This window comes from Lycorma delicatula, chromosome 3 (genome assembly GCF_047948215.1).
Source record: "Lycorma delicatula isolate Av1 chromosome 3, ASM4794821v1, whole genome shotgun sequence".
Taxonomy (NCBI): Eukaryota; Metazoa; Arthropoda; class Insecta; order Hemiptera; family Fulgoridae; genus Lycorma; species Lycorma delicatula.
Genome location: NC_134457.1, coordinates 73,170,009 through 73,189,454, shown reverse-complemented (window position 1 = coordinate 73,189,454; position 19,446 = coordinate 73,170,009). Strand labels below are relative to the sequence as shown.

General features: G+C 29.8%; 1 protein-coding gene across 1 annotated transcript; it reads right to left on the bottom strand.

Moving 5' to 3' along the window:
- Positions 1–269: 269 nt before the first annotated feature.
- On the bottom strand, positions 270–18,871 carry Ak6 (adenylate kinase isoenzyme 6). The gene is made up of 4 exons (XM_075358896.1): positions 18,715–18,871; positions 15,120–15,271; positions 5,285–5,430; positions 270–548 (listed from the first exon to the last, which is right to left on the bottom strand). The coding sequence occupies exons 1-4, from the start codon at positions 18,746–18,748 to the stop codon at positions 353–355; spliced, it is 528 nt and encodes a 175-aa protein (XP_075215011.1). The 5' UTR covers positions 18,749–18,871; the 3' UTR covers positions 270–352.
- Positions 18,872–19,446: the final 575 nt, after the last annotated feature.

Sequence of the window (19,446 nt, the reverse complement as noted above, 5' to 3'; positions counted from 1 at the left end):
TCTGTCTGAATCCCATCTCTTAAGCTATCCCATGATCTTAGCTATTTTCTTTCTTCAACTCATATGATTACTAAAATGTAGTCAGAATAATGTTCATTAATAAAAAACAGATTTCTTTTTGGTAATTTCTTTCTGCAGTTAGTACCATTTTACCAAATAAGTTTTATAAGTTGAGATAAATTAATGGTCATAATACATTTTATGCTTATTTAATTTAAAATTAAAAACTAAATTAATATGGAGAAAGGGAAAAAAATAGTAAAACAATATTAAAATAAAGTATTTTAATAATATAATACAAAATGTTCTGAAAGCCTTATTTAAATGATTAAAATTGTACATTTTTGATAAATCATAATACATTATTATCTTTCTTCCATTGATTAATCCAAGCTAATATTCTTCCAATATTGCTTCCCATATCATCATCAGTGTCACTTTGAAGCTCATGCACTATTTCAGATTTATATGATTCTCTGGCTTCATCCAACAGCATCTGAAATATTTCACATTGGACATTCTCTTCTAGCTTCTTTGGCGAATAACTCCTGTGCAAGAAAAAATATTTTTTATGTGCATAAAAAACATTCATTATTAGCGCCTGAAAGCAATGATTCTACAATATATAAACTAATTTTAAAACAACATGCGCTAAATATAATGATGAACTATAATTGATTAATACTTACTATAATGTTTTTTTAGTATTTTATACTGTGTTTTACCTTTTCCTATTTTTCTCTGTGTTATTGTGCGATTTATTTATTAATTTTATATTTATTTTTCTGTTATTTAACAAATAAATCGCACAATAACACAAGAAAAAATAACAAAAGGAAACGAACAATATAAAATACTAAAAAAACATAGTAAGTAGTATTAATCGAATATAGATGTCCGGCTTTAAGAAATAACAAGATATTCTATAACATCCTCAGATTGTTTGCTATAATACCTTCAATGTTAGCTGTTAATTTAATTTCCAACACAGTGCTGCATAACAAATGCAGTTCACAAGAATGTGGTGTCATTAGCTGGCAGTTGCTGAACAAAAACTGGTGCACTGGTCTGATTCATTAGTTGTAAATGTGTAAGATTAGTTCCCCTATTTTTTAAAGGCAAATAATAATCTCCTCTCAACAGTTATTCCAGATTGGAGAGCTCAGCCAATATCCTGATGTATCAGAGTTTATTATCTACTGTAACAGTCTAGTCACTTTGTCTTATGAGAAAAAATTCCCATAATTCAACTTATAATATAATAAGGCATCAAGGTGCCAACAAGCTACTTCTAATTTATTTGGTTTTAGATTTTAATTTTAGCAAAGTATAGTTTTCAACATAACTTCATAATTTTACATCAATAAGAGTAGGAATATGCACCTTTCAGGCTTACTACAATAAAGGATGGTATAACACCTAGCCCACGAGCAACATGCATCTAACCCAAGGAACTCATGTTATAACACTGCAATCACATGCATACTTTGAGTAATCATTCACACTTTCTGGTAGAACCAAATCTGATGTATGTAGTGGCATCTTGTAGAAAACACAATATTCTCCTATTACCCATAAGTCATTGAAAGTAGAGAACAAAATTAGGCGCTGTTCACCCACTAGCATCCTACTTCTGCAAAATAAGTAGGCTCATTTGAAAGGTGAACCAACATTTCCTATTTTTGTCATGTCACTAAAGTGGTTCAAAAACACAAAACTGGTTCAGGACTCACTAGTGGCTACAGATAGAACCAAATCCTAACTCATTGCATTCATCAGAATCAGCTGACTGCCTGTGCAAGGTGGAGTTATTTTACTATCTCTGCCTGGAATCCGGCAGGCAACTACCTACCTGTCCAAGACAAGCAGGCCGCATTTAAAAAAAAAAAAAAAATTTAACGACCCTACAGAAGCAAAAATCATAAAAATAACAACAAAAATGTGATAGAAATTAAAACCAAATACACATCATCATAAGATGAGTAACATTACAAAAAAGACTAAAGTTAAGAAATTAGTCTTATTGTCTTCAAGCTTTTTTAATTTTTTGTTTCAACCATCGTACCAGCAATATTACGAAACAGTTTCAATTTTGCTATAATTCAGACTAGTTTAAGAACAGCTACAAAAGTTTCATTGAAACTGATAGATTTTTACTTATTACCATTTAATTATTTAAGGAACTATCAGGTTTTTATGAGATTCAATCTTCGTTGTCTGTCCATAAAGAGTGCACGTGCATTTTTCATGGCCATACCTGTGTTAGAATGATTTTGCTGATGCTTTTCTTTTATAAACAGCCTCAGGCACATATCAAATTAATGTCCAACAGTAATCGGCTAGCGTGTTAGTATTCCATTTCCCTTTATAGTGGCTTTGCATCATCGAATTACCTTAGTGGAAACATTCACTATGTTCGTCACTTACGTCTCCGAGGTTGTCCAGGAAAAAATCCAGATGTGAGTGGAGGAAATGTAATTTCAAAGAGATATTATATTCCATAGCTCTGTATGAAGTAAGAAGTTGATTAACAATATCGTGGTAATTGTTGGATTTTTGTTTACCAAGAAACCTTTTGCAAATGTCTTTAACTGAAGGCCAAGTTACACTTTCTAAATTATTTAACATTGAGTTAAATATATAATCTTTGACCAACTCTCTTATTTCAGGACCAACAAATATTCCTTCTTTAATTTTTCCTTCACTTACATTTGTAAATTTCTGCCTGATTCACAAACATCCAGGATTATCCTTCTTCATTGCTTTTACAAAATTTTTAATTATTCCTAGCTTGATATGGAGAGGGAGTAAAAATATGTTTTTGGGTTCAACTAAGGGCTCATGAATAATATTTTTCCCATCTGGAGTTAAGTTGTTTCGTTTCTTCCACTCCTTTGTTAACATAACATTTATCCCTGGCTTGGTTGTCCCATTCACAAAGAAAACACATGTATTTAGTATAGCCTAACTGCATACCTAACACAATATCTATAACTTTCAAATTACCACATATGTTCCAGCTATGTTTTTTATAATTTATTTTTTCAAGAATGTCTTTCATCACATCGTATGACTCTTTCAAATTAATACCATAAGCGATTGGTATTAAAGGATATTTGTTACCGTTGAGTAGTAGAACCATTTTTAAACTATACTTGGACAGATCTATGAAAAGGCGCCAGTCCTCAGATTTATGAAATTATACCAAGTGCAACATAAGCTCATTAATATTAACCAAATAATTATCAAATTATTTTCATCAATAAAGTACTGAGAAAGTTCTTTCTGTTGGCTTCGAAAGCCTGAAATTATTGTATTTTTTTTTTAAAGTAAATTCCAACCATGCAGTCTTGATCCTAACAGTTTAGCTTGATTTTTTGATAAATTTAAATCCCTAACAAAGTCATTTAAATTTCGCCTTTTGATATAAGATGTGGCTTGTTGGATGATAATTCAAAATCAAAATCATTGTTGTCTTCTTCAGAACTGCCTGATTCTTCATCGCTGCTTTCGTAACATACATTCACAGATGGCTCAGGAACTGGAATAATTTCACTGTGAGGTACAGGCCTAATTGTAGATAGCAATGAAAGGTATTTTACAGAATGTTTTGATTTTTTAGAAATTCCAGACACAATTGTTAAACAAAAATACTCAGTTACATGATCCTTTGGTTCACACCAAACCATAGGTACACCAACTGGCAAAGCCTTCTGTGTACCTTTCAGCCATCCTCTTAAATACACAGAACAATTAGTGCATACATCATTTACACAATTTCAAGGCATTATGATACTGCACTGTCAAAAAACTTAAGACAACAATAAGGGTGAATAAAATAGCACACGTGAATCAATAGTGAACGTCAAAGAAATAGGACGGTAACTATTGTGATCGGCCAGATTTTTATCTTTATTTTGCAATTGGAATAATATATGCTCTCTCAATGTATGCCGTGGGTGCGTCCCGCAATATTGTTATTATCTATCTTTTTTGAGAGTCAATGGCATCAAAGACTACTATTATTATTATTTGCCAATTATTATTATTATTATTTTTATTAATTCATTCCTAAATCCAGTGCTTAATACAAACAACACAGCTGTGTTTTCAGCTACATGTTTTCACTTGCACATACATGATTAATCTTGTCCATGAAGGTTTACTCTTCAGTATTAGATATGATGTCATAATATGTGACTATGATGTGATTTAATTCTGTCTAGTATTGTTTATTTATAACTTACAAATTATGTTCACAAAGTTAAACAATAAAAAATGAGATAATAAACTACAATATAGGAGCTTAAAATGCTAACTATACGATGAAAAAATCCTTTAATTAAAATTTAAAACTTTTTCAAAAATGGTGGGCGATAGAAAGATTCTGAGTTCATATTTGTTTTCAGCATCAAAAAATAGATTAAAATCATGTATTGTATGTTAGGAAACAAAAATTATTTTTATCAGTGTATTTAATTATTACTGGCACATTCAGTGTCCCATTTACTTTTATTGTCTGAACGTTTTGTAGTAAACATATTTAAAGAAATTATGAGTAATCCCTTTTATCCCTATTAAATTCAATTTATAAAAAAAAAAATGTTGTTTCACTACATCAAATACTATGTGTAAATCCAGAAAAAATTTATTTTAGCAAGTTTATTGTTACTGCTATTTATTGAAATTATGCATAAAATCTAGTATACCATTTTCAGCATTTAAACCACAATGCAAATCCAACTGCTTATCACTGAAAAAATTTCTAAATACAATCTAAATTTAATCATTTGTTCAAAAACATTAACTGTAAATGAACCTTGCAACAGCCCTGAAGTATTACTGACATATTTTATATTTTAGGTACATCTGTTTTTATTTATTTTGTGTAGAACAGAATCAATAAGTTTATGGTTATATCCACTTGTAAAAGGTAGATATTCTATTTTCTTTGAGTACTTTTGATTTTTCTGTGAAAAATCAATACAACATACGGGTATGTTGTGTAATTGTGATTTATGATTCCAAAAACTGAGATTTTATGTAAGGTTGGTTGTTGTAGATGTATATTCATTTTGATATTTATTATTCACCTTGGCTTGTTAAATGTTTTGAATACAGATAAAAGTAATTATTATTTAAATAAAAGTACAACAGTATTACTTGAAATTTTCTGTTAGAAAAAAATTAAACGAATTGATTACTTAATTACATGATGTACAGCGCTTATTTTATTTGCATTTAATAAAACTTGGTGCATTAAAAAATCAAATAATTAATTTACCTTTCAATTAATCTGTCATACAAGATTGTATTGTTAGTTCTTAAAACAAATACAATATCAAACCACCTTTCTGGGAAGAAATCACATCCATGGTAATCGACTATTTTACCTCCTTGAACCATTCGTCCTTCTAATTCATCAAGAAGCTAAAACATCATAAATAGACAAAGATAATTATTTTTAAATAATTCACACAATGTACTGAATTAACATTTTACAGGACATTATCATTACTAAAACTAATGTTTTCAATCATACAAAGTTTACTTGTGAGCAAAATAGTTATTACTTCACCAAGCTTAGTTTCTAAATTAGCATCTTCTGTACAGATTTTTACAGTATGTGTACATAGAAAAAATTGAACAGTTAATTTTGAGTTAATTTTTATGTTTTTTCATATATAATACCAAAATATATAGATTAATTGTAAATTTGGTGCATAAATAGAACTGATTAAGATTTTTCTTGTAGTTAAATATTCATTGTCCAAAAAGAACGTATTGTTTTGACCAATTTATTTTATTTTATTTTCAACTTTACTCTTCACTAAATGGACAATTTTGATGATTTTTAAAAAAAATATTTATTAGAGGTAATTTGTCTGGTAGTCCCATTGTAACTTTTTCATTTATTTAAATAGAAAATCTTTTTATAAGGACAAAAAAGATTGTCTACATTATGATTAGAAGTATTTCTCATATACTGTCAATATATTATCATTGTAATGACATTGATATTCAAAATATTTGTATGTAACATTTAAAAAAAATTAGCTAATGTAAGTTAGCTAATTTTTTAAATAAAATAAAATTTTAAATAAAAATTAATTGTAAAATAAAGTAAACATTTTTTTAAATATGTTAAAACTAGCTTTAAAACCTACAATAAAAATTAAAATCTTCATTTAATTTCAACTTTTTGAAGTCAAAACCAAGTTAAGGGTAATATTGTCAGTTTTTAATATGCTGCCAACTTCTTAAGGTCAAAATTTAAAGAACTGGAAAAGTATTAGTTTGGAATTAACTATTTTTTGTTGGTTTAATTTTTTAATTCCAAAATATGCACATTGCAGCTATTTATCTTTTTCTTTCCTATTACCACTTAACTAACGTAGAATTTTTTAATTTTCCTCTCGCATTAAAATTTCTTGGGATTTCAAATTTGTGTGTACTCATTTTTACACATTCTGAATAATTTGAACAAAAAATCTATTACTAAATTAGCAACAAATTTACTCAATAACAGATTTCATTTGTTATGATCTTCATCAACTCTAAGCTTAGTTCAACAAAATTGAAGAAACACATCTGACTGCACGGAAGTTAGTAAAAAAATTAAATAATAACACTTTTATGATTTATACTAAGAGTATAATAATAATCAGAAAAAATAATATTTTACTGGTACTTTACAACGTGAACATAAATGTTTAACATATTAATTAGAGCAAAGAGAAGATGATTTCCAATAAACCTCCCACCTATTTATTTGTAAAAGAATCAGACAATTTGATATGATAAACTGAACTGTATAATCAACCATGAATATTGCAATAGGTTACAATATTACAAAAATTAATTTAATAATTTTAACAAGCATGTAAAATCAGTTATTAAAATTATATATTTCGGGTTATGATTAACAAATCTCAGTAATCAAAGAAGTCTCACCTCAACAGCAATTTCATATAACTCGACGTATCCAGTCAACTTTCAAATATAAGGTTTTACAAAAAAGAAAGCTTAATTTTTAGAGTAAAAATTTATAATAGAAAATTACAAAAGCACTCTAATGGTTAAATCAGTTTATAAATTGCATATTTCATAGTTATTAATTAAAATATACACTTTAATAAGTCATTACATATACAAGCATTCCTGTCGCAGCTTCACCTGCACTAAATGGTTACTTGAATTTCCCATCACGGTCAATTTTTTTTTTATTTAAGGTTTTTAGTCAAGTAACTGGAGGCAGGTGCAGACATTCACTTCACATATACAATAACAGGAAGCTTTTGATTGAGCTGCCATCCCACACACTGTCACACCCCTTAAAAAATCCAAATTTTAAAAAACTTGAAAATGTTTTTTAGACATTCATCTCAAGAGTATCTGCAGGCCCAAATTTAGTGAATATGTTTTTAGTATAATCGGAAATGAGAAAAATTTGTAATCACTGTTAAACATTTTTTTTTAACCTTTTCACCCCCTTCAGGGTAGGATTTCAGAAAATTTAGAAATTGATTTATAGATATTCACAAGAAGATTATAAAAACCAAAAATCAAGGTGATTTCTTCATTTGTTACCAAGAAATTAAAAAAAATTGACAGGTTTAAAAAAAAAATCATTTTAACTCAAAATTTCAAAAGATTTGGAAATAGTTTTTATATTCACATGAAGATTACACTTACCAAAAATCAAGGTAATATCATTATTTGTTACTGAAAAATTACAGTAAATTTCATTGTTATTCAATTTTAACTCTTTAAACTCGTAATTTAAAAAAAATCCTTTCTTAGTGTGTACTTACCATAAGAAGAACCTATATGCAAATTTTCATCAATTTATCTTCAACAGTTGAAGACTACTACATGACATGTAAATATATATATATATATATATATATATAGGTACCAGCCAGGGGACTTCGGCCCCTGGATCCCCTACGTGTTTGTTATCCTCATGATACTGAGAATAGTGAATATTTTACGGATAGTAATTAAAAAATAATTATTCATTTTATTTCATTATATCTCAGTTGTCATAGTGATAGAAATATAATGATGTAAAAGGTTTAATTTTTGTTTCTTTAATAATTATCTTTAATATCTTAACCCCCAAGGGGGCTAGAGCCTCGATCTAAGGCTTGAACATATTCTGAAAATTTGAAAGCAATCACTCTGCTGGTTCTCATGTGATGTTATTGATGTTATTCGCATTTATATGCAGAATAAGTCAAAAGTATGGAAACCCCTCAACAACGTTAAAATTGTTCCAGACATACTACTGTAACGTTCAGGATAAGTTATCTGTAAACTACTTTACCTTTTGATGAGAAATAAAATTTCAACCCCTTCTTGGGGAGGGTGGCCTAGGGGTTGTAATTCAAATATTTTAAATGATAATACCCTTTATGTGATATATCATTTTAAAAGTCTGTTTAAGACAAGAAAAATTGTATAAATAAAAAGTTGGTATGATATCTGTACCCAAAATGCTAGCGGGATAAAGTTTGGATTTTTAAAAAATTACATTCTGAATTTAAGGAATTGTTATCGCAAATAAATAATTTAAAAATTTGATTAAATGAATATTATAGAATAAATTTATTTAAAAAAAAATTTATTAAGCAAACTGTTTATTTATTTACTAACATTTCATCTTAATATGTTCAGAATGTCCTTCTTTTGTTTGACAGTGTGCCAGTCACTTTTAAAAGGACGATACTGTATTATTCAATGATTACCTAGTGATATTTTGTGTTGATTCTCAAATTCTGTTTTGTAAATCATCGACAACTTAGGACTTATTATGATAAACAATACCTTTTTAAGTGGTCCCACAGAAAGTAATTCCCAATGGTGACAAGTCGGATGATCTCGCCGATCATGCTGTTTGGCCCTTTTGGCTAATCCATCTTCCAAGAAAAAAATGAATTTAAAATTTCACATTCCTGAAGACTGAACTGAGGCAGCCACCATCTTGTTGAAACCAAATGTTTTGGAAATTGGGGCCTACAACATTTTGAATGTATGGAATGATATGCTTGAGAGGTAAACCTCATATTTCACTACATTTTAATCAAGAAGCTCATTAGAACTTCATCGGTAAGAGTCCACAGAACTAGACGGCATGGCAAAGTCAACGAACTATGTTTACAGTTCTGAACATTACCTAACCTAAAAGTGAAATGAAAAAGGGGAAAATAAAAAAAATAGGCATGAAAACATTATATTTCAGTTCAATTAGATTTGTAATAAAGAATACTTTATAAAAATACCTTCAATTTTGATAGACAATGTTTTTTTCTTCCATTTGATGTACCGCAGGACTCAAATATGTCACTTTTTCCTAAAAAAAGGTGGGTTTACAATCGCACTGCTACGTAGCAGTACTTGATAGTACTAAGTAGCAAACAAAAATTTGATGTACTTGAAATAATAAAATTTAATAGAAAATATACTACAGCTTGTTTTAATAGTAAATGCTCTTATGTTCTTATGTAAATGAAAGTATTGAAGATGAAACAATTGTTTTAATTCCCATCACTTCATTAAAAAAAAGTATTAGTTTACAAGAGATTGTAGCTGTTAATAAAACACAAACAGTAGGAAAGTGTTGCAAATATGGCAACAAAAATTTGTTACATAAAACAAAAATAAATTTGACTCCTAAAATTTTTATTCTATAATTAGAACTATTTGAACTAATTGAAGAAATAAAAAAAAGTTCATTAATAATAATATAAAAAGTTTGTCCACGGATACAATAAAAATTGAGGGTTACACAATATTACATCACAGATCTTCAATTCATGAAGGTTATCATACTAATTTAATTAAAAAAGGAAAAATATGGTATGAAGTGAATGATATGACTATCAACAAAAATAATTGGCTGAGAAATTCAAAAAATGTGTATACTTTTGTTCTAGAAAGGCAATAAATTTTAATAATAAATCCATAAATGTAATTTGTAAAACAAATAAAAGAATAATATAACAAAATGCAATGATGTCAAAAAAAATTACAATGAAATTGTAAACTGTATGGTAAGAGTCTCACAGATATTTCTTCTGCTCAAAAAACAAAAATTTCTGTAATAACTGTTTTTAACAAAATGATACTGTTATCAAAAAAAGGTAAGACACTACATTTCTATTATCAAAATCTGTTATTAATTTAGAATTTTGATTAAAAAAAAATATATGTAATAGACAATAGATATAAAATAATAGATAATAAACAATGTTTAAGCATTCCATAGGACCAGTAAGAGTTTTGTAACAAATTTTTCTCTTTTTTGCTTATTACATGGAATGCTTAAACATTGTTTATTATCTATTATTGTATATCTATTGTCTATTACATATATTTAACATGTTTTTGTTTTAAATTCTAAATTAACAGATTTTGATAATAGAAATGTATAGTGTCTTACCTTTTTTGATATCAGTATTATTTTGTTAAAAACATTTTTATTTATATTATACAAATTTTTATTTTTTGAGCGGAAGAATTGATATCTGCAAGACTCTTACCATACGGTTTACGATTTCATTGTAATTTTTTTGGATTTCCATTAATAAAAATATAGGTCCTAATCACTTATTTATTTAATAAATTAGAATCTGCACAAAAATATTGTTCATCATAATTTAATTTCACAGAACGCAAGACTTCGATTTTAGTCATCTTCATTAAGTTCTTGCACCAAAAATTATATAAATAATAAAAGTGGCTTACAAATGTGGTGAAGGTAAGACAAAATCTACCTTCAGCCAACTGATCACAATAAATTCTCATAAGAAACTAAACAGTGTAGTAATGGAACATTACTGATTGGAGTATTAGACAACAATGAAGTAAGCTTCATTTTTGCATCAATGGTTTTTTTTTATCTTCAGTCATTTGACTGGTTTGATGCAGCTCTCCAAGATTCCCAGTGCTAGTCGTTTCATTTTGGTATACCCTCTACATCCTACATCCCTAACAATTTGTTTTACATATTCCAAATTTAGCCTGCCTGCACAATTTTTTCCTTCTACCTGACCTTCTAATATTAAAGCGACTACTCCAGGACACCTTAATATGTGGTCGATAAGTCTGTGTCTTCTTTTAACTATATTTTTCCAAATGCTTCTTTCTTCATCGATTTGCACAACATCTCTTCATTTGTCACTTTATCCACCCACCTGATTTTTAACATTCTCCTCTAGCACCACATTTCAAAAGCTTCTAATCTTTTCTTCTCAGATACTCCGATCATCCAAGTTTCACTTCCATATAAAGTAACGCTCCAATCATATACTTTCAAAAATCTTTTCTCTGCCATTTAAATTAATTTTTGATGTAAACAAATTATATTTCTGACTGAAAGCTCATTTCGCCTGTGCTATTCGGCATTTTATATCACTTCTGCTTCGTCCATCTGTAATAATTCTACTTCCCAAATAACAAATTTCTTCTACTTCGATAATCTTTTCTCTTCCTATTTTCAGAATCGGTGGTCCATCTTCATTATTTCTACTACATTTCATTACTTTCGTTTTGTTCTTGTTTATTTTCATGCGATATTTCTTGCATAGGACTTCATCCATGACGTTCATTGTTTCTTCTAAATCTTTTTTACTCTCAGCTAGAATTACTATATCATCAGCAAATCGTAGTACTGTTACCTTGTACTTTATCTTTATCTTTTCACCTTGTACTGTTACTCCGGATCTAAATTGTTCTTTAACATCATTAACTGCTAGTTCTATGTAAAGATTAAAAACTAATGGGGATAAGGAACATCCTTGTCAGACTCCCTTTCTTATTACGACTTCTTTCTTATGTTCTTCAATTATTACTGTTGCTGTTTGGTTCCTGTAAATGTTAGCAATCGTTCTTCTAAATCTGTATTTGAACCCTAAATTTTTTAAAATGCTGAACATTTTATTCCAGTCTACTTTATCAATGCCTTTTCTAGGTCTATAAATGCCAAGTATGTTGGTTTGTTTTTCATTAATCTTCCTTCTACTATTAATCTGAGGCCTAAAATTGCTTCCCTTGTCCCTATACCTTTTCTGAAACCAAATTGGTCTTCTCCTAATACTTCTTCCACTCTCCTCTCAATTCTTCTGTACAGAATTCTAGTTAAGATTTACAATGCATAGCTAGTTAAGCTAATTGTTCTGTATTCTTTACATTTATCTGCTCCTGATTTCTTTGGTATCATGACTATAACTTTCTTTTTGAAGTCTGACAGAATTATAATATAATATTATATTTATATAATATTATAATTATAATATTTCATAAATATTACACACCAGTTTGTATAATCTATCAATCGCTTCCTTATCTGTACTGCACAATAACTCTACAGGCATTCCGTCTATTCCAGGAGCCTTCCTGCCATTCAAATCGTTTAATGCTCTCTTAAATTCAGATCTCAGTATGGTTTCTCCCCTTTCATCCTCTTCGACTTCCGCTTCTTCCTCTATAACACCATTTTCTAATTCATTTCCTCCGTATAACTCTTCAATATATTCCACCCATCTATCGACTTTACCTTTCGTATTATATATTGGTGTACCATCTTTGTTTAACACATTATTAGATTTTAATTTATGTACCCCAAAATTTTCCTTAACTTTCCTGTATGCTCCGTCTATTTTATCAATGTTCATTTCTCTTTCCACTTCTGAACACTTTTCTTTAATCCACTTCTTTCACTAGTTTGCACTTCCTGTTTATAGTATATCTTAATTGTCTATAGTTCCTTTTAGTTTCTTCATTACTAGCATTATTATATTTTCTACGTTCATCCATCAGCTGCAATATATCATCTGAAATCTAAGGTTTTCCAGTTTACCAGTTCTCTTTGTTCTGCCTAAGTTTGCTTCTGCTAATTTAAGAATTTACTTTTTAACATTCTCCCATTCTTCTTCTACAATTTCTACTTTATCTTTTTTACTCAGACCTCTTGCGATGTCCTGCTTAAAAATTTGCTGTACCTCCTCTTCAACAAGCTTCTCTAAATTCCACCGATTTATCTGACACCTTTTCTTATGGTTTTTAAACCCCAGTCTACATTTCATTATCACTAAATTATGGTTGCTATCAATATCTGCTCCAGGGTAAGTTTTGCAGTTGACGAGTTGATTTCTAAATCTTTGCTTAACCATGATATAATCTATCATCTATCTATCTATACCTTGCAGTATCGCCTAGCTTTTTCCATGTGTATATTCTTCTATTATGATTCTTAAACTGGTTGTTGGCAACTATTAAATTATATTTTTCATGCAAAACTCTATAAGTGGGTCCCCTCTTTCATTACTTTTGCCCAACCCATATTCACCCACTATATTTCCTTCCTTGCCTTTTCCAATACTTGCATTCCAATCTCCCACTATTAATTAATTTTCATCTCCTTTTATGTGTTTAATTGCTTCGTCAATTTCTTTGTATACATACTCTACCTCATCATCATCATCATAATCGGGCATCAATGGTAAGAGATCATAAATGATGATTAGCATGATGAGATGAAAATATTTTTATTTACTTCTCATTAAACAAGAACAAAAACAATTTTTGTTAAAAAATAAAAATTAAAAAAAATTTAATTTAACTTTTTAAATAAATTTCAATTAAATAAGATTAAATTTTAATTAAGTTTAATTTTTTTATTCAATTTTATTATTACTGCCATTTTGGGTACAAACGTCATATCAATTTTTTATTTATACCAACTTTATAATCTTAAACATAATAAATTGGGTTTAAAATTACGTACACAGAAAGGGTGTTACTATTTATAATATCTCAATTACAACCCCCTCAAGAAGGGACTGAAGTAGTTGACCATCACCTTATCCTGAAATTCCTATCTTTACCTTCTTTTTATGTGTAGCCTCCAGAATCATTGGAAGGTACTATTGCAGAGGTTGAAAGAGGATGATATGTCTATATGAATGAAATGAAGTGTAGTCTTGTACAGTCTCATGTCGACCATTCCTGAGATATGTTGTTAATTGAAACCCTACCACCAAAGAACATCAGTATCATGATCTAGTATTCAAATCCATATAAAAGTAACTGCCTTTACTAGGATTTGAACCTTAGAACTCTTGACTTCAAAATCAGCTGATTTACTATGACGCGTTCACCACTAGATCAACTTGGTGGGTTTACAGAATTCTATCTGAAAAGGTTTTAAAGTTGTTGGGTTTTCATACTTCTGACTCGCTCTATATATGATAATACATCTTTACCGATGACATATTAAATGTCCTAGCATCCCTGTTACGGCTTCACCTGTGCTATATGGTTACTTGCGTTTCCTGTCGCGGTCAGGGGATATTTAGCCAGTCATGGCTTGCCCTTCCCATTTAGTCGTAGGGCTCTGCCCGTGAACCCTGTTGTGTTCATTAAACTCATACTTGTCAGAATAATAATGATAAATAAAAATTAAAGCCTGTTCAATTTATAAAACAATATCAGTTTTATAAATTGCTTCTCATTTATTTTAATTTTTTAATTACTTTTATTTTATGTTTTTTAATCAAGTAACTGGAGGCAGGTGCAGACAGTTTTGTCAAATATACAGTAACAAGTTGTATTGGTTGAGCTGCCATGCTATACACCATCGCACCCCTTAAAATATCAAAATTCAGAAAAACCCAAAAATGGGTTTTAGATATTTATCTGAAGAATATTTGCATGCACCAATTTAATAAATATCTTGTTTAGTATGGTCAGAAATGGGGGAAATCAGAAATCGGTATTTAAATTTTTTTACCTTTCTTCATCCCTTTCAGTACTGAATTAAAAAAAAATCTAGAAATTGACATTTAGATATTTACATAAAAAATTAAGCATACCAAAAATCAAGTTGATATCTTCATTTGTTACTGAGAAATTAAAAAGTAGTAAATTTCATTGTTACACCATTTTAGCCTTTTAAACTCAGAATTTCATCATAAGAAGAACATGTATACAAATTTTTATCAATTTATCTTCAGTAGTTTTTGCTGGGCATTGAATATCAGTCAGTCAGGACAAGTTGCTTTACAGATAAAGATTACTGATGATTAAGAAAAAAAAATTCTGAACAGAATCCCTACCTTATCCTCATCAAGCACATGACATTCATATTTTTCATCGTATGATTCTAGGCAATCACACTGTTTAGCGATTTTGCTGACTTCTAGCCACTCAAAACCAGTTCTTTTTGCTAGCTCATCACATAGAGTGGACTTACCAACCCCAGGGGTACCTGAAAATAAATAAAATATTTTTTAATAATTGTTTAAATGCAGAATTTCATTACTATATTAGTATAATATATTATTATTATATTTCCTTTGGAAAAATAAGGGAATGTTGAAGCTAATTTGTGCATTTTTATATTTTTTCTCCAGAATTACATTTAAACGTCTTAAAAAAGGAACTTAAAACTAGACAAGCAAACACATATTATGTGCATTAATAAAAAAATATATATATGCTCTGTACGTCATTTAACATTTTTCATGTTCACAAATAATTCATGCTGCAACAGAAATTTTTTAAATGTGAATTGACATTAAGTTTTTATCACATGTGAAAAAAGGTATACCAGCTATTTGTAATTTCCAGAAGACTTGATCAGAAATTCATAAGAGAATTTTCTAATCTTAATTTTTTTAAATTTAAAAATCGGGCATAAAAATCCCAGAAATACACAGTTTGTTTCTCTTGATGTGTATAGTAACAATATAATGTCTTTTTAATCAGAAAAGTGTAATGATAGAGATTTTTAATTTTTACTTACTATGAAATTCTTCAGAATTATGATGAATTGTCAATTTTTATAATTCACAAATTTTTAATACTATACATTTTTTCAAGGAGTGAACAACCCAAAAGGTTGTTCTCAATCACAAAAAACAATGCATGACTTGAATAGAAGTGATCACCAATCTTTTGTGACTACCTTCATATAAGTTGTGCTAGTAACCTGTTCAAAGTGAGGGCAAACAGTGAAGGTGAAAAAAAAAATGCTACATGTACATTGGATATATTTAGCATCAATAGCACACAGATGTTTGGAAGTATGTCATTTCATGGCCTCTACCATATCTGGAGAATCATATCTAAAACACTGATCTTTTTTATAGTAAATTTGTTCTGTTGGCTGGAGATGAGATGAAAAAAAAAATTAAAATTTGGGACATTTGATTGTATTATACAATGTATCCATACAATAATAGTGGGGTTTTAAATGGTTATAGCTTCAGAACAAAGCGTTGTAGAGACATGAACTGTATGTTAAATGAAAAAGAGAAACTCTCCAAGTTTCTTACCTGTTTAGTAGATTTCGATGTGCCCTTCTTCAGTTGCCCTGCAAACACTAAGAAGATATTCAGCCTCTTCCCATACAAGGCAGAGAAAATCCAGTGAGATAGAACAAACAGCTTCACAGATCCTTTCTTTTAAATGGTCCAGATTTTAAACTTGAACGGATACACTTGTATTTTTACATAACCCAAAAATAGAAATCCATGGGAGTAAGGTCTGGAGGCCATGAGGACCAGGCAATCCACCCTTCTCAACTGACCCATTGCTGAGGAAATGTCTTGTTAAGAAAACCCTGCATGATTGCGGCAAAATGTGGAGGAGCTCCTTCAAACTGAGAAATGGAATTTTCTGGTATTTGTGGCGCTGCATACCCAGGAAGATCTTTCCCATTATACTCTTTTTAACAAAAAAAGGGGCCAATAACTCTTGTCTTATCTAATAGGGTACCACACATTCACATTTTTACTGTCATGCTGATATTCAATAACAGCATGTTCAGTACCTCATATATGAACATTATGCCAATGTACTCATCCAGAAACATGAAACATTGCTTCATCACTGAAAATGAACGTGTTAAAAAACCATCACCCTGCTCGAACTATCCAGAATGTCTACACCATAATCAAATTGTAATACTTTGTCCTGTGGATAAAGTTGTAACATCTGAAGTTTGTGTGCAGTGAAACGTAAGTTTTTTTAATACATTGTGACAGTTGTTTTAGGAATGCTCAACTGTCTAGAACATTTCTGCACGAATTTCTTAAGGCTGCGCAAGAAATTTGTTCACACTGCTTCCATCGTTTCATCAGATACTGATAGCCATCAGTATTTGATGAAACACTGATCTGATGCAAACACAGCCACCCTGGATTGTTTACTTCAGTAGGCTGCCTGTTTCTTTGAGTTGTTTGTCTCATCACCAAGTGCTATTTTTATGCAAGGGGGTTCTTCATTATACACACAATGTGGTATTCACACCTATCACATGTAACCGACTCAAACATAACAAACCACAACATATATTGAACTTCCTGTGCACTGCAAACATGATGACTAATGCGTACATGCTGTATTTGAAACACAATGCACAAGCGCTAGCTTTTGCATACATAAACTTGGAGTGTTTCTCTTTCATTTATTATACAGTTCATCTCTCTCCAATTCTTTGTTAAGAAGCTATAACCATTTAAAACCCCACTATGATTTTACGAACAATCTGTATTCATTTCTCAAAATATGTGTTCTTTTTCTCCCTGCTACCTGGATGAAACAGATCAATGGTTTTTCAAGTTTATTGTAAAAGGATTGGAGAGCAGATTTTGAAAGTTTGAAGGATTTGCATATTTCAACACTAGGTTTTGTAGCTGATGTTCCCTTAACTGAAATCTTCAGTAATGAATCTAGCATTAGGTGTTAAGGTTGACTACAGTACAAGATATAAGTGGCTGGGATTACAAGTAATGCAATTTGAATCATACTTTACTGGCAGGAGGATAAAGAAAGTGATGGTGAAAATCTAATTAGATTAATAATAGAATAATTAATATGGTGAGTATGTTAAAAAAGTAATATGCTAAATATAACCATTGCTTCGATTACTAAGTGCAATTCAGTCACAAGTTTCTCATTCTCTGAGTCTACCAATCCTCAAAGCAGTCAATAAATGAATGATTTATCAATTGAATAGAATGTTTTATGCAATGAGGTCTTTTGGAATAATTGTTAAGTAAGCAGTTCAAAGGGAATATTAATCTAAACCTTGCCTAACAAGTATTATTAACACATTCATTTCTTTTTATGTCTGAACAATTTTACATACTCTATACTCAGTAGCTTAGTATAAATACAAACAGAATTATTAGTATGGAGGTGATACCAAAACTCCCTATATAACTATATTGTTTAATGTTAACTTATGCCATTTCAACTTGATCTACAGATTTTTAAACTTGCATATTAGCAGGTCTGTTAATATAAATGTGAAAATGTTCTACACCATAACAAATATTTCTGTTCTTCAACAAATATATGAAGTTACAGCAAGAGAAGTTCTTAATTTAAAATAAGAACATACTTTAGGAACTAAATAACAGGCAATTGTAACCTAGCCTTACATAAATATTCACAAAAATTAATTTTAATTAACAGTACAAACAGGTAGCACATTTAAATGTTATATTTGATTAGATTAACCATAGGGTAAATCCCACAAATATATCGGTGATTAAAAATCACACGACATAAGGCTTATTCTTTATGATTACTTTTATTTGTGAATGTGACCGTAATGTTTATGTTTGCCACCTCTTGAATTTTAATTTTTGTTATGTATACAGAAATGCCAGAAAACTTTAAAGTGATCAAATAGAAACTTACCTGTAATTAAAATGTTTGGTAGCTGTCTGTCCATTATTCATAAAACTAAAAGAAATTTAAAATAAAATAACTGCACTCTCTTTCACTATCATACATATACTTATTTTAGACTTTGAGGTTAAAGATTATAAAATGTTTACCAGATCACATGTTAAGAAGCGGAGTTTACGACAGCTGTTTACAGTGAGGCAATTTAAATTATATTTTCTGTTTTTATACGTAACTGATATGTTCAAGTAAAATAAATTAAAAATAATAGGGTGTAAATAAATTAAAAATAATAATAACATTTAAGTTCGGATCTATCTACAAGTTGCTCCTCGTTAGAGTCAATTATTTTTATTTTTTCAATTGTGTGTTAGTTTGAGTTTGCTTTGCTCTGTTAGTTGTATTAAGGGTTTGTTTTCTTCAGGTTTGTGTTTTTCTTTTATTTTTCAGTTATAGGTCTTGGCTAGGCTACATATCCTAGCGGTCGCGGCGATGCCAAAGACCAGTTTACGGCTGTAACGCATGGCAACCGATCAGCAAACGGCATCTGCAAGGCGGTGAGCAACAGCACGTAGGTGAGTAGAAAACGTGACCCATTCAGTTACTCCAACCGAGATCCACGGAAGTCGTCGCGGAGGAAATTAATAAGGGATGAGATAGTTCAAAATATGAGTGGTTCTACAGGTAATAGCAGTGACTCATATTTTGGAATAGATTCCGGCCGCTTCACCATTGAAAACAGTG

Coding starts and splice junctions, on each gene's coding strand:
- Ak6 (XM_075358896.1), bottom strand. CDS start 18,748: ATGGACAGACAGCTACCAAACATTTTAATTACAG. Junction 15,272..18,714: donor ACCAAACATTTTAATTACAG/GTAAGTTTCTAT, acceptor ATTTATTTTCAG/GTACCCCTGGGGTTGGTAAG. Junction 549..5,284: donor TATGACAGATTAATTGAAAG/GTAAATTAATTA, acceptor TTTCTTGCACAG/GAGTTATTCGCCAAAGAAGC.